Source organism: Rhinatrema bivittatum, chromosome 19 (genome assembly GCF_901001135.1).
Source record: "Rhinatrema bivittatum chromosome 19, aRhiBiv1.1, whole genome shotgun sequence".
In the NCBI taxonomy this organism is placed as follows: domain Eukaryota; kingdom Metazoa; phylum Chordata; class Amphibia; order Gymnophiona; family Rhinatrematidae; genus Rhinatrema; species Rhinatrema bivittatum.
In genome coordinates this window covers 14327698-14340893 of record NC_042633.1, presented here as the reverse complement: position 1 = coordinate 14340893, position 13196 = coordinate 14327698, and the positions used below count along the sequence as shown (strand labels likewise).

At 42.5% G+C, this 13196-nt stretch overlaps 1 protein-coding gene across 1 annotated transcript; it reads left to right on the top strand.

Annotated features, from left to right (window-relative positions):
- Positions 1 to 5917: 5917 nt before the first annotated feature.
- LOC115080253 (vomeronasal type-2 receptor 26-like) lies at positions 5918 to 12847 on the top strand. The gene is made up of 3 exons (XM_029584409.1): positions 5918 to 6106; positions 10286 to 10409; positions 11925 to 12847. Exons 1-3 carry the CDS (start codon positions 5918 to 5920, stop codon positions 12845 to 12847), a joined length of 1236 nt encoding a protein of 411 aa, XP_029440269.1.
- Positions 12848 to 13196: the final 349 nt, after the last annotated feature.

Below are 13196 nucleotides of genomic sequence, written 5' to 3'. Positions count from 1 at the left end.
GTCGAAGTGGATGCCTCTGCTATTGGGGATGGGACAGTTCTGAGCCAACATTCAACATCTGGATCTTTGGTTCCATGTTCATTCTATTCTCGCAAGTTCTCTCCTGCAGAACAAAACTATAATATTGGAGACTGAGAATTACTTGCTATTAAATTAGCCTTGGAGGAATGGCGCCCTTGGTTAGAGGGTGCTCAGCACAAATTCATGATATTTACTGATCATAAGAACCTTGAACACTTGACTCATGCCCAGCGTCTTAACGTTCATCAAGCCCGATGGGCTTTGTTCTTCTCTAGGTTCAACTTTGAACTTCGCTACTGTCCATCTGGAAAGAATCTTCAGGCTGATGCCCTGTCACGTTCCTTTCAACCCGAAGACATTTCCGAAGAACAAGGTCATATCATTGACCCAGCTTGTATCTGCTTGTCTGCGACCCACCCAGTCCCAGCTGGGAAAACTGTTGTGCCCCGTTGTCTCCATGAAAGAGTTCTCCGATGGGCACATGATTCCAAGTTCGCTGGCCACACAGGTCGAGCACAAACTCTAGTTTTGCTCCAGTGGTTCTTCTGGTGGCCCTCTATGGTCTCTGATGCAAGAGAGTACGTCGATTCCTGCAATACCTGTGCTCAACAGGAACCCCTGGTCGGTCGACCATGGGGTTTGCTCCAACCACTTCCAGCTCCCACAGAACCATGGATGCATCTCTCCACGCATCTCTCCAAGGGTCTCACGGTCATATGGGTTACCATCGATAGGTTTTCAAAAGTGGCCCATTTTGTCCCATTACCGGGCTTACCTTCTGCTCCAGAATTGGCATGCCTGTTCTTCCTCCACATCTTTCGGCTGCACGGCTTGTCCAAGGACATCGTTTCAGTCCACAGTTTGTCGCACATTACTGGCTAGAGATGTGCTTCATTTTTTTCTACCTCGTCGTTTTTTGACTCGGATACTTCGTGGTAAAATTCGGGTTTTCTCGTTTAGTTTTTTTGAAAAACGAAACGAGGAAACCCGAAACCGGCCCAAAAAACAAAGCTAAAAAAAACCCCACCCCAAGCATTTAAATTCATTTTAAAACATTACATACAAACCCCCCCCCCCCCCCACCATCCCGATCCCTCCCCAAGACTTACTAACATCCCTGGGGGTCCAGCGGGGTCCTGGGTTCCATTTGTCCCTCCGTGCCCGGTGTACTACTGCAAGCCGTGCTCCTCAAAATGGTGCCGAATAGCCTCTGAACTACTATGTCACAGGGGCTACCGGCGCCATTGGTCAGCCCCTGTCACATGCTCATACCATGTGACGGGGGCTGACCAATGGCGCCGGTAGCCCCTGTGACATAGTATGGGCAAAGGCTATCGGCGCCATTTTGATTCCTGGCAGCCGACAACGAAATCGCTCCTGGACCCCCGCTGTACCCCCAGGGATTGGCAAGCCTTGGGGGGGGGGTCAGGAGGCCCCCCCAAGCTGGCCAAAAGTCCCTTGGGGTCCAGCGGGGGTCCGGGAGCGATCTCCTGCACGCGTGCCGTCAGATGCCAGGAATCAAAATGGCGCCGATAGCCTTTGCCCATACTATGTCACAGGGGCTACCGGTGCCATTGGTCAGTCCCCGTCACATGGTATGAGCATGTGACAGGGGCTGACCAATGGCGCCGGTAGCCCCTGTGACATAGTAGTTCAGAGGCTATTCGGCACCATTTTGAGCACGGCTTGCAGTAGCACACCGGGCACGGAGGGACAAATGGAACCCGGGACCCCGCTGGACCCCCAGGGATGTTAGTAAGTCTTGGGGAGGGATCGGGATGGGGGGAGGGTGGTTGTATTATACTTAATCTTAATGTTTGGGGTGGTTTTTAATTTTTAAAAAAAATGTGCCCCTCTCCCCACACAAACCCGAAAAACGAAGTTTCCCCGAAGTTCAGGGAAAATCCTTTTCGGGTTTTGGGGTCCCCGAACCACTACGAGTTGCCCAATGGACTTTAAGGTCAAATGGATTCAAGCCATTCAACCACTTCATTATCCAATTCAAGTGACCCACCAACTAAGATCATCTCTACTTTGGTGGACCAACAAAGACAACCTGTGCAAAGGCCTACCTTTCCAACAACCAGTCCCACAGATTACTTTAACTACAGATGCATCCACCTTGGGATGGAGAGCTCATGTAGACAATCTCCACACTCAAGGGACTTGGACAAAACTCGAAGCAACATATCAAATCAATTTTCTGGAACTTCGAGCTATACGTTATGCACTGCATGCGTTCAAAGACTGCCTTTCACACAAGACTGTTCTAATCCAAACAGACAACACAGTAGCCATGTGGTACATCAACAAACAGGGAGGTACGGGCTCGTATCTCCTTTGTCAAGAAGCTGCACAAATTTGGGGCTGGGCCCTGAATCACTCAATGTTCCTACGAGCCACTTATCTGGCAGGCATTCACAATGTAGTAGCGGATCGACTCAGTCATCAATTCCAACCACAGGAATGGTCCCTGGATCCTGCAGTAGCGACCAGGATATTTCAACATTGGGGTCAACCAACAATAGACCTCTTTGCGTCATATCTGAATCACAAAGTGGACAAGTTCTGTTCTCTACACAAACAGAAGAATCAGCCAGCCAAGGACGCCTTCGCTCGCCCTTGGAACTCAGGCCTACTATACGCGTATCCTCCAATACCGCTCATAACCAAAACTCTAGTGAAGCTACAACAGGACAAGGGGTCCATGATACTCATAGCCCCATCTTGGCCTCGACAAGTATGGTTCCCCACACTGCTAGACCTCTCAGTCAGGGATCCCATTCACCTGGGAGTAGCTCCCACTCTCATAACTCAGGATCAGGGTCGGTTGCGCCATCCCAACCTTCAATCCCTGTCCCTGACAGCATGGATGTTCAAAGCTTGATATTACAACCACTCAATCTTTCATCTCATATATCTCAAGTGCTCATAGCTTCATGTAAGCCTTCCACACGAAATAACTATTCTTCTAAATGGAAGAGGTTCACTTTGTGGTGCTCCGAAAAGAACATACATCCTTTCACTTGCCCCACCACTTTTCTACTAGAATACTTATACCATCTTTCGGAATCTGGTCTCCAGACTTCATCTATAAGAGTACACTTAAGTGTAATCTCTGCTTACCATAACAAGATCGTAGATGCACCTATTTCCACACAACCTCTCGTCAGCAGATTTATGAGAGGTTTAACTCACCTTAAACCACCACTTCGACCACCTGTCCCAGAGTGGGATCTGAATGTGGTATTAACAAGACTCATGCGCTCCCCTTTCGAACCCATAGATTCTTGTGATCTTAAATTTCTCACTTGGAAAACTATCTTTCTCATAGCCATTACATCAGCTAGAAGGGTTAGTGAGTTACAAGCACTTGTAACATATCCACCCTATACTAAGTTCCTACATGACAAAGTGGTTCTACGTACACATCCAAAATTCCTTCCCAAAGTAGTTACGGAATTCCACTTGAATCAATCCATAAATTTACCCACATTCTTTCCAAGGCCTCATTCCCATCCAGGAGAAACAGCCTTGCACACCTTGGACTGCAAGGGTACACTTGCTTTTTATATAGACCATACTGCAGTCCACAGGAAATCCACTCAACTTTTTGTATCTTATGATCCAAACAAAACGGGTAAAGCAGTGGGTAAACATACTCTTTCCAATTGGCCAGCAGATTGCATACAGTTTTGCTATGAAAAAGCAGGCCTTCCTCTCCAAGGGCGAGTAAAGGCACATTCAGTAAGAGCAATGTCATCTTCAGTAGCACACTATCGTTCAGTGCCAATCCTTGACATATGTAAAGCAGCAACATGGAGTTCTCTTCACAATTTTGCAGCTCACTAATGCTTGGACAAAGAAGGAAGACAAGATTCAGCCTATGGACAATCTGTCTTAAAGAACTTGTTTCCAGTTTAACCCCAACTCCTTCTACAACCAACTTACTATGATCTTCGGCTGACTCATTCTCAACAATACTTACTGTTACTTCACCATGAATGACTCAGCCTCTAGCTTGCTATTCACCCATGTGTGAGGACTAGCATCCTGCTTGTCCTGGGATAAAGCAAAATTGCTTTATCCCAGGACTACATCCTGCTGTCCTGGGATAATAGGTGTTATCCCAGGACAGCAGGATGTAGTCCTCACAGAACCCACCCGCCACCCGGCGGAGTTGGGCCTCATACCTTTATTATTTTAATTTTGCTAACGCTTTTTGCTACGTACGAGACTGAAGAGAGACACCTGTGGCAGAGAATATCATAGCATGTTGGGCATGCTCAGTGGCCTCACAGGGCCAGTCAAAAGTTTCTAGAAACTTTGACAGAAAGGTTTCCCGCGCTGGGCTACGTTCGGTGACGTCACCCATATGTGAGGACTACATCCTGCTGTCCTGGGATAACACCTATTACAAGGTAAGCAATTTTACTTTACATTTATGCTGACGATATTCAGCTAATTCTACCTTTAGACGACACATTAGAGAAAACATTAAATCTAGCTAATATGTACCTAAGCATTATAAAACAACTACTAACCCAAATGGAACTTGTAATTAAAATTGATAAAACAGAATTTCTACACCTAGAACGGAAAAATACTGAAATCAGCCAAACTTCAATAATCCTCAAAGACAACCAGAAAATTGAAGTAACTGGAAAAGTACATAACCTTGGAATAATAATGGACCCTGAAATCAATCTAAAACAGCACATATCACTAAAAGTAAAGAAAGGTTATGCAAAACTCATGGTACTCAGAAAACTAAAACCACTACTAACTCAAAATGACTTCCAAACAATTCTACAAGCACTAATTTTCTCCAGCATGGATTATTGTAATGCCCTTCTGCTGGGACTACCAAATACAACATTAAGACCACTTCAAATACTTCAAAACAAAGCGGCTAGAATACTAACTGGAAAAAGGAGGAGGGACCATATAACTGAAACCCCTGTGGAACTACATTGGTTACCAATTGAACACAGAATTAAATATAAAACCCTATGTACCATTCACAAACTAATTCATGATGAGAAATCAGACTGGCTAAACACAGCATTACGGGTACACGTCCCACACAGAAACCTTCGATCAGCAAATAAAGCACTCCTAACCATCCCTTCAGTTAAAACAGCAAGACTAACCCAAGTGAGAGAAAAGGCCTTATCATTAGCAGGACCCATAATTTGGAACACAATGCCTCCAGAGATCAGATTACAAAGTGATCTCAAAGCATTTAAGAAAAGTTTAAAAACATGGCTTTTTATACAAGCATTTTACAAAGAGAAGGGAGAATAGGAATTATTCAGGAATAGGCAGAAGAGCACCGACACACAGTACTTAAGACTGTACAGTACAGTAATCTATGAACTCCACATCACAATAAGCATAGTTATAACACTATATATGATAAATTTACCCGTGAAAGTACATTGGTACACTTGGTCATGACCTACTACTCTAAAATGATTATGTCTAATAATACATTGTAACCGAACCTTTGACGGCACCTGCTTAGAATGTACTATAGTATACTTTTACCTACATTAAATATGTGCCTACATGTAAACCGTTGCAATGGTATATAACTTAGCGACGGTATAGAAAAGATTTTAAATAAATAAAATAAATAAATATAGCCAGTGTTGCTGAAGTGGTATTTTAAGCCACATTCTAGGAGTGTAGACTTCAGTGATTATAATGATATTTTATACTTGGTTAATATGATATAGAAATGCATTACAAAATCTGGATTTGACTGACAAGACTGAGGCACAGCTGTAAACCCATGAAATCAGGCTGTCACTGTATAAAATCAATGCGAGCATGTCTCCTTTTCTCCGCACAGCTCCTGCATTATGTATGGAAGGTGCATTTCCAGAACACCATGGGCCGGGAGATTTTCTTTGACAAAAATGGCAACCCACCAGCTGCTTATGACATTAATAACTGGTACCTGCCTTCAAGTGGCTCCTTTGCCAAAGTAAAAATTGGCCACTATGAATCCGGAGCTGCCGGCAGCTGGGACATCAAAATCAACACCAGTGCCATCACGTGGAGTGAAGACTATGCACAGGTTAGATGATCCCCCTGTCTTCATAGAAAACTGATTAACAAGGTGCTCAGTAGTTATATTGTAAACCGGCATGATGTACCCACGAATGTCGATATATAAAAGCTAATAAATAAATAGAGATGGGAGGAAATTTCTTTGATCTGAATGAAATCCAATTTCAGAAACATTAAAAATTGACTTGGATCTTTTCAATCAATCAAATTCAGCTTCAGATTACTTTGAATCTGACTCTGATTTATTTTTCATAAATTAGAAGAGTCTGGGACCTTTAGCTCAGTAGTCGAGTCACCACCCCAGAATCCAGGGTTCACCAGTCTGTATCTTGGAAGCTTTCTATGGGAGAAACATTGTACCAGTCTGAACTAATTTACATTAATTTATGTTCCTTCTTTCATTATATTTTAGAGTGGATTACTTTTAGGTATTGTAGATATTTCCCTCACCCCAGAGAGCTTACAATCTAAGAAAGTCATTTACTGAGCCATGGGAAAAATACTGCTGCAATACTTGGCCCCAAAATTTCACACGAAGATGGCCTCAAGTATTTGGAAGGGGCAGATCAGATCAGAGTAGCATGCCCCCCAAGAGTGTAAAAGGCTCTGAGAATCTCTTTACACCCACTGACACCTAAAAAGGCAGCCAATAAGTAATTAAATACATATTTAAAGTTTAAACCTCTGGGGGCAGCCATGTAACAACCTTGGCACTTTGTTGTAAAAATCATCCACCCCCCTTCCCCACCACAGAGACTGGCCCTCCATCCTAGCCCATAATCCAGATCCTTCCTGGACTTAGGATAGACGTGCTGGTTGTGAATTAGTGGTCCAGAGTAGCAGCTAAGGTCTGGGACCAGCAGTGGACTTTTTTTCATATGGTGCCGGATGCAGGCATGAACACCGAAGTGTGGCCATGTTAGGTTCTTTCCAGACTATGTACATTTCTGTCTTTGTGCCTATCACCTACCTATTGAAGATTTGGAACAGCAGCCTGTGCAGTCGTCAGTCTCTTATAAATTCATGGGGTATATATTTACCTTAGATACATTTTATTGTATATGATTTTGTAATAAACATGTATATTTTTATGATTTTATTGGTTCAGTGTACAAAATATTTTAGACTCCTAGAATTATGGTTATTTACTTGTGCATTGCATACAATCTGCCTGCTGGTTTTTAGATATTTCCCTCTTGTGGTAGATTGCCTCTCTTTATTGTGCTCTAATGTTCCATAAATGTATCAAACCCAGGGGAATGTGGAGATCCCCATCAAGCCACTTCCTCTGAAATCTTTGCAATAACTGCTCTGGGGCAGGGTTGGAAGAGTGTTGTCTGGTTAAAATAGTGTTGTCTGGTTAAAAGAGTGTTGTCTGGTTAAAATAGTGGTTTTGTTTAACCAAAGGAATCTCTAAATAAGGTTAATGCATTTCTTTTATCCTCAAACTCAACTGTTCTGTGATTTTTTAAAGAAAGGACTTATTAATCTAGAAGCAATTTATTGGGTATCCAGTTCATTTGTTTCTTAGTACCTCTGAGCCATCATTTTCAGAAGCAGACCACTCTTCCTTATATAGTGATGGGCAACCTCAGAGATGACTTGGGTGTTCTAGATGTTGTTTAAAGCAGCTTGGGCTACAGGGAATAATTTTGATCAATGAAAAAATGCATTTATTTTATTTATTTAATTAAAAAGTTTGTATACCTCAAATCTAAATTTCTAAGTGGTCTGACAAAAAGCATTCATAAAATCATAAATAACAATTTAAACATAGATAATACACAAGTACAATAAATATTGGTGATTTTTAAGCATCCTAGAGAGAAACTACAAATAAAAGATGTAGCCTGGTAAGTCATGATTTTTACTCAGCGCCTTTAAGGATGTCACTAGAAAACCATATGGTTACCTCCTAATGGATTTAAATACCTTGACACAAGACTTGCAGATTGAGGCCAGATAACTTCTCCCCGTCTGGCCCACTGTGAACCGTGATAAAGCACAGAGCCCCTATAAAAAGAAGTGACCGTTCGCCTCAACCATTACACATACATGCAGACCGGTATGATGCAGACAGCATGTCTAACTACCTGTCGGGCCGATACAGTAAAGTCTGCGGGAGAGTGGGAGAACGCCCGCTCTCCCGGCGCATGCACCGGCCACTTGCCGGTGCGCGTGATTCACTATTTAAATTAGGTCCGGCGGTAGATCCAGGTAAAAGGAGGCACTGGACTTTTGGCAAGTCTTGTGGGGGTCAGGAGGCCCCCCCCAAGCTGGCCAAAAGTCCCTGGGGGTCCAACGGGGGTCCCGGAGCGACCTCCTGCACTCCGGCCGTCCGATGCCAGTACTCAAAATGGCGCCGATAGCCTTTGCCCATACTATGTCACAGGGGCTACCGGTGCCATTGGTCAGCCCCTGTCACATGGTAGGAGCACAAGATGGCGCTGATGACCATGTGACAGGGGCTGACCAATGGCACCGGTAGCCCCTGTGACAAAGGCTATCGGCGTCATGATGAAACCGGCACCGAGGGTGTGAGAGTGCAGGGGATGGCTCCCAGACTCCCCGCTGGACCACCAGGGAGTTTTGGTAAGTCTTGGGGGGGGGTCAGGAGGGTGGGGGGTTGTAGTTAATTTTAATTTTAGCTGGGACACGAATAGAAATTGCCGTATTAACGCATCGGGGCACCATACGGCCGAATGCAACGTATCTGCTCCCCGACAAATCCGAATCACGAATGCAACGTATGGCGTCCCTCTGCACATCCCTATCCATTAGTATGGCCTTACCTGCTGAAAGCATTGCCGATCTTCCGATAGATATCCAAAGGTACCGCTGTAACTGCTCTGTCCTGGGCTGAAACAAAAGCAAAGGGACTTTCTTATGCAACTTAGATACACGTCCAAGGTAGAATTATGATGTGGCGATGATGTCACAAAGGGGGAACAATGGGATACGTTTCTAGATCAATGAAAAGTTTGGAATGTAATATTTTCGTTACATTTTCAAAATGACATTCCCCGTTCCCTTGAAATGACATGTATGGAAGCAGCACGACCTGGATACTGTATAGGAGTTCCATAACGTCCTATAAAGTAAAATCGATTGCGAACGCCTACCGCATGATAGGCGCACCTTTGGCGCCACTTGGATTTAGGTCTAATTTGAATACTGAATCGAGAGGATTGTGAACCAAAATGTGCGAGCGTCAAATGAGCGGGTGCCGGATACTGCCGCACTTTATTTTACTCGTCGGTACTGTATCGGCCTGAGAAAGTATAAAAAGCAAAGATGCTTACCCAGAAGGGCTTCTGAAGGAAGAGTAATTATTCACACATGAGCTAGGGAAACAGAAAACAGAAAAAAACACAAGAAACAAAAGTTACAATTGCATAGAAAGACATTTACCTGATTGTGTTACTTACTAGAATCCTGGGACTCTGGAGTTCTTTGCTCCATGTAAGAAAGTTATAGAATTTATTGTTCTATATACACTGAATGTGATTAGAAAAAAGTATAGTTTGCTGAAAGGAAAAACAGAAGTACTTTTGTAAAACACATAATTTATTTGAAAGATTCATTAATTGACTCTAACGCATTAAATGTAATTTGCACAATACTTGTGTTCTCATCCGATTACTTCCTCTTAAATGTCTCCCATCCCCCTCTACCCCTGAGGGATGTACAGGTGGATTTTAACCCATTAGTCCTGGTTAGGTGCCCTGACTGGGAGGAGAGTATTTCTCTTAACTGACCCCCACTCTTTGGTACCTGAGTACCTAAAACATCAAATTGTCATACTCAGCCACTGAAAGCGGGAGGGTTGCCACACACAAAGGGGGGCATTTTTCTATGCAAGATTTCACCACACTGTACTATTGAAGCCTGACACATATTTGATGTTTCTATCATATCCTCACGTTCCCCTCTTTCCTACAGCATATTCATTTTGTGTGCCTTAAGATCCTCTTTTCGGAGTTTCTGTTTCAGGCCTTTTATCATTTTAGTAGCCCTATTCTCAACTGCTTCCATCCCCTCAGATCACTTTTCCAGTCTATTTTTTTTCACCTTTTCCATTGTGTGTCTAATCTTATACACCACTCTTATTTGAAATAAAGAGCCTCTTTGTACATTAGTAATAGACACATTTGCTGTGTATCCCTCCTCATTTCTCTCTGTTAAGGCTCCTGTCTCTATCTGCAGTGAGAGCTGTGGTCCTGGGTTCCGGAAGGCCATTCTGGAAGGGCAACCTGCCTGCTGCTTTGACTGTGTCCCCTGCTCCAAAGAAGAGTTTAGTAACCAAACCGGTGAGTGCTACGACGGCCACTCAGTAGTGAGCATATTTAGAAGGATGGAAGGTTGGTATTAGAGGATACAATGGCTCTGTCTTGGTCATTTTAAAGGACAAAATCATTACAGGGTATGCAGTTGCAGTTCCGAGCAAATCCTTATAGAACAACTTGTTCCAGCATATTTATGAAAATCTTAAAAAGTAGATATTCTAGTGAAGAACTGCCTTGTGTTTTATTTATTTAATTTAAAAAAAACATTTACATTTGCAATCCAACATACTCAATGGGGTACAAGAAACATACATAAGAAAAAGATATCTTCCAACTGATTTTAATAAATGTAAAGATTGTATCACATACCAAACATTGGCCTTAGTCAAACTTAGTTCAAGCACCAACTTAGTAGAAGCACAGACACGATTGGCAAAAGAAACCATGTCTACAAACCCCAAAGTTAAAAGGAGGACTGCAGGAAGGTGTTATTCCTTAGTTACAAACAGGAAATTAATCCCTCTTCATCGCCAAAAGCTTGCCTAAAAAATAAAGTTTACACCATCTTAGTGAATGTTTGAATGCACTAAAACATACTTATATCTCCTGTGATGTTTCCTTGAGTTGAATTTCCTCAAAGGTTTGTAGATCTTATATAATTAATGATGTAAGATCTTCATGAAGATACCTATGAATAACGAGAAGCTAACAATCTATATCCATCATATGTATGGTGTTATCTGTCTTTTGGAGGGCTCTGATTTGGATACACCAGTAGCCATCAGGGAGTGATCTCCATCATCTGACACACATACTATGCAAACCTGCACATCCCTGGAAAACACAATGGCAATGACTGATAGAGTAAAGGGTTCTGGAAGGGTAAATGAGAGAGGACATCAGCAGACTTGCAAATATGTGGTGAGACAGGGAATGAGTCTCAGGGTCAGACGGGGGGGATAGACACAAGTACTGGGTTCATTCATATTTATCACCTGTTGAAGTTTCAGTGGGTGTCAGCAGATAATATTAATTATCTCAGGTCTTGTGGATGATTGAATAGAAAATAACATATTTGAAAGTATTCTTCCTTTCATGAGACTAGTGAGGGAACAAATATTGCAAGCCTTTTGTACTTGAAGTTCTACAGTAAAACGTTCAAGGGATTCTGTGTCCATTTAGACTTTATTGAATGGATTTCAACAGCCTGGACAACAATCCTTTTTTAATTTGCCAAACTTTAATTTATTGATTTACAAATTACCTTTCAATTTGTAAATGAATACTGAAGGCAGGATTCAAAATAGAAAGCCTCCACAAACAAGTTAAATTGAAAAAACTGCAACTTCAATTCAATCATAATAAATTATAAACAAAATAATAATGCCTCCACAGTCAGGCTACATAGATATATCTTATAATTCAAAAGCTGATAGATACAAAGAAGATGGGAAAAGATAAAGAATCTCTAAAGATGAATGATACTCCCGTTATGAATATTCTCATCATAGCCAGACCTGGAATTGCTTCTTCTTACAGATGCCAAGGAGTGTATGAAGTGCCCCGAAGACCAATGGCCGACCATGAGACAAGATGGATGCCAGAAGAAGACAATCGAATTTCTGTCCTATCTAGAACCCTTGGGTATGGTTCTGGCTGTTATCTCTGTGCTTGGTGCCCTGATGCCAGCCACTATCCTTGTTATCTTCATCCAGAACCGCAACACACCAGTTGTGAAAGCAAACAACCGTGAACTCAGCTATCTCCTGTTATTAGCCCTCATCCTGTCTTTCGGGTGCTCATTAGTATTCATAGGCCACCCCACAAAAATGACATGCATGGTGCAACAGATGACATTTGGAATTGTATTCGCCATCTGCATCTCTTGCCTGCTCGCCAAGACCATCATGGTAGTCATAGCCTTCAATGCCACCAAGCCAACCAGCAACCTAAAGTTATTGGTGGGACCACGACTGTCCAATACCCTGGTATTAACCTGCAGCTTGATCCAGGTCCTCATCTGTGTCACTTGGCTGATCGTGGCTCCCCCATTTTACCAAATGAACATGAAATCCCAGATGGGAAAGATAGTCCTTGAATGTAATGAAGGGTCATTGGTTGCATTCTGCCTCATGCTGGGATACATGGGCTTGTTGTCTATTATCAGCTTCATTGTAGCCTTTTTAGCTAGAAGGTTGCCCGACAGCTTTAATGAGGCTAAGTTCATCACCTTTAGCATGATTATATTCATTGCTGTCTGGCTTTCATTCATCCCTGCTTATCTAAGCACAACAGGGAAATACACAGTGGCTGTGGAAATATTTGCAATTTTGACCTCCAGTGTTGGGTTGTTGGGTTGTATTTTCTTCCCCAAATGTTATATCATCCTAATCAGACCAGACATGAACACCAAGGAATTCCTAATGGGGAAAGCCACAGGGAGCATCAAGAAAACAAAGTAATTGCATTGTAGCATATTGATTAATAAATATCACAGTTTACATGATGTAATCTTTTTTTTCTAAAAATATGTTTTCTTGTAGCAGTAGTGGTAGTAAATTGAAAAACAACTTTGCTCATAGCTGATATAAAATAAATCTCCCCTCTGTGAAGTTGAACATTGGAACGTAGAAATAATACCATCTCTGCCAATCTGGTACTACCAGAGTTTGTAAACACTTCACTGAAAACTTATAAAGCATGATGGCATCTCTGATAGATAAATCGTTATCCAAAGTTTGCGTGACCCAGACTACATCCTTACGTTCACTTCATCCATTTTCACAGCCATTTCTCTCTCTCTCATTCTGT

Excerpts from the sequence above, each read along its gene's own strand:
- LOC115080253 (XM_029584409.1), top strand. The coding sequence starts at position 5,918 with ATGGGCCGGGAGATTTTCTTTGACAAAAATGGCAACCCACCAGCTGCT. Across the intron at positions 6,107-10,285 it reads GGAGTGAAGACTATGCACAG|GCTCCTGTCTCTATCTGCAG; the intron begins GTTAGATGATCC and ends CTCTCTGTTAAG. Across the intron at positions 10,410-11,924 it reads AGAGTTTAGTAACCAAACCG|ATGCCAAGGAGTGTATGAAG; the intron begins GTGAGTGCTACG and ends TTCTTCTTACAG.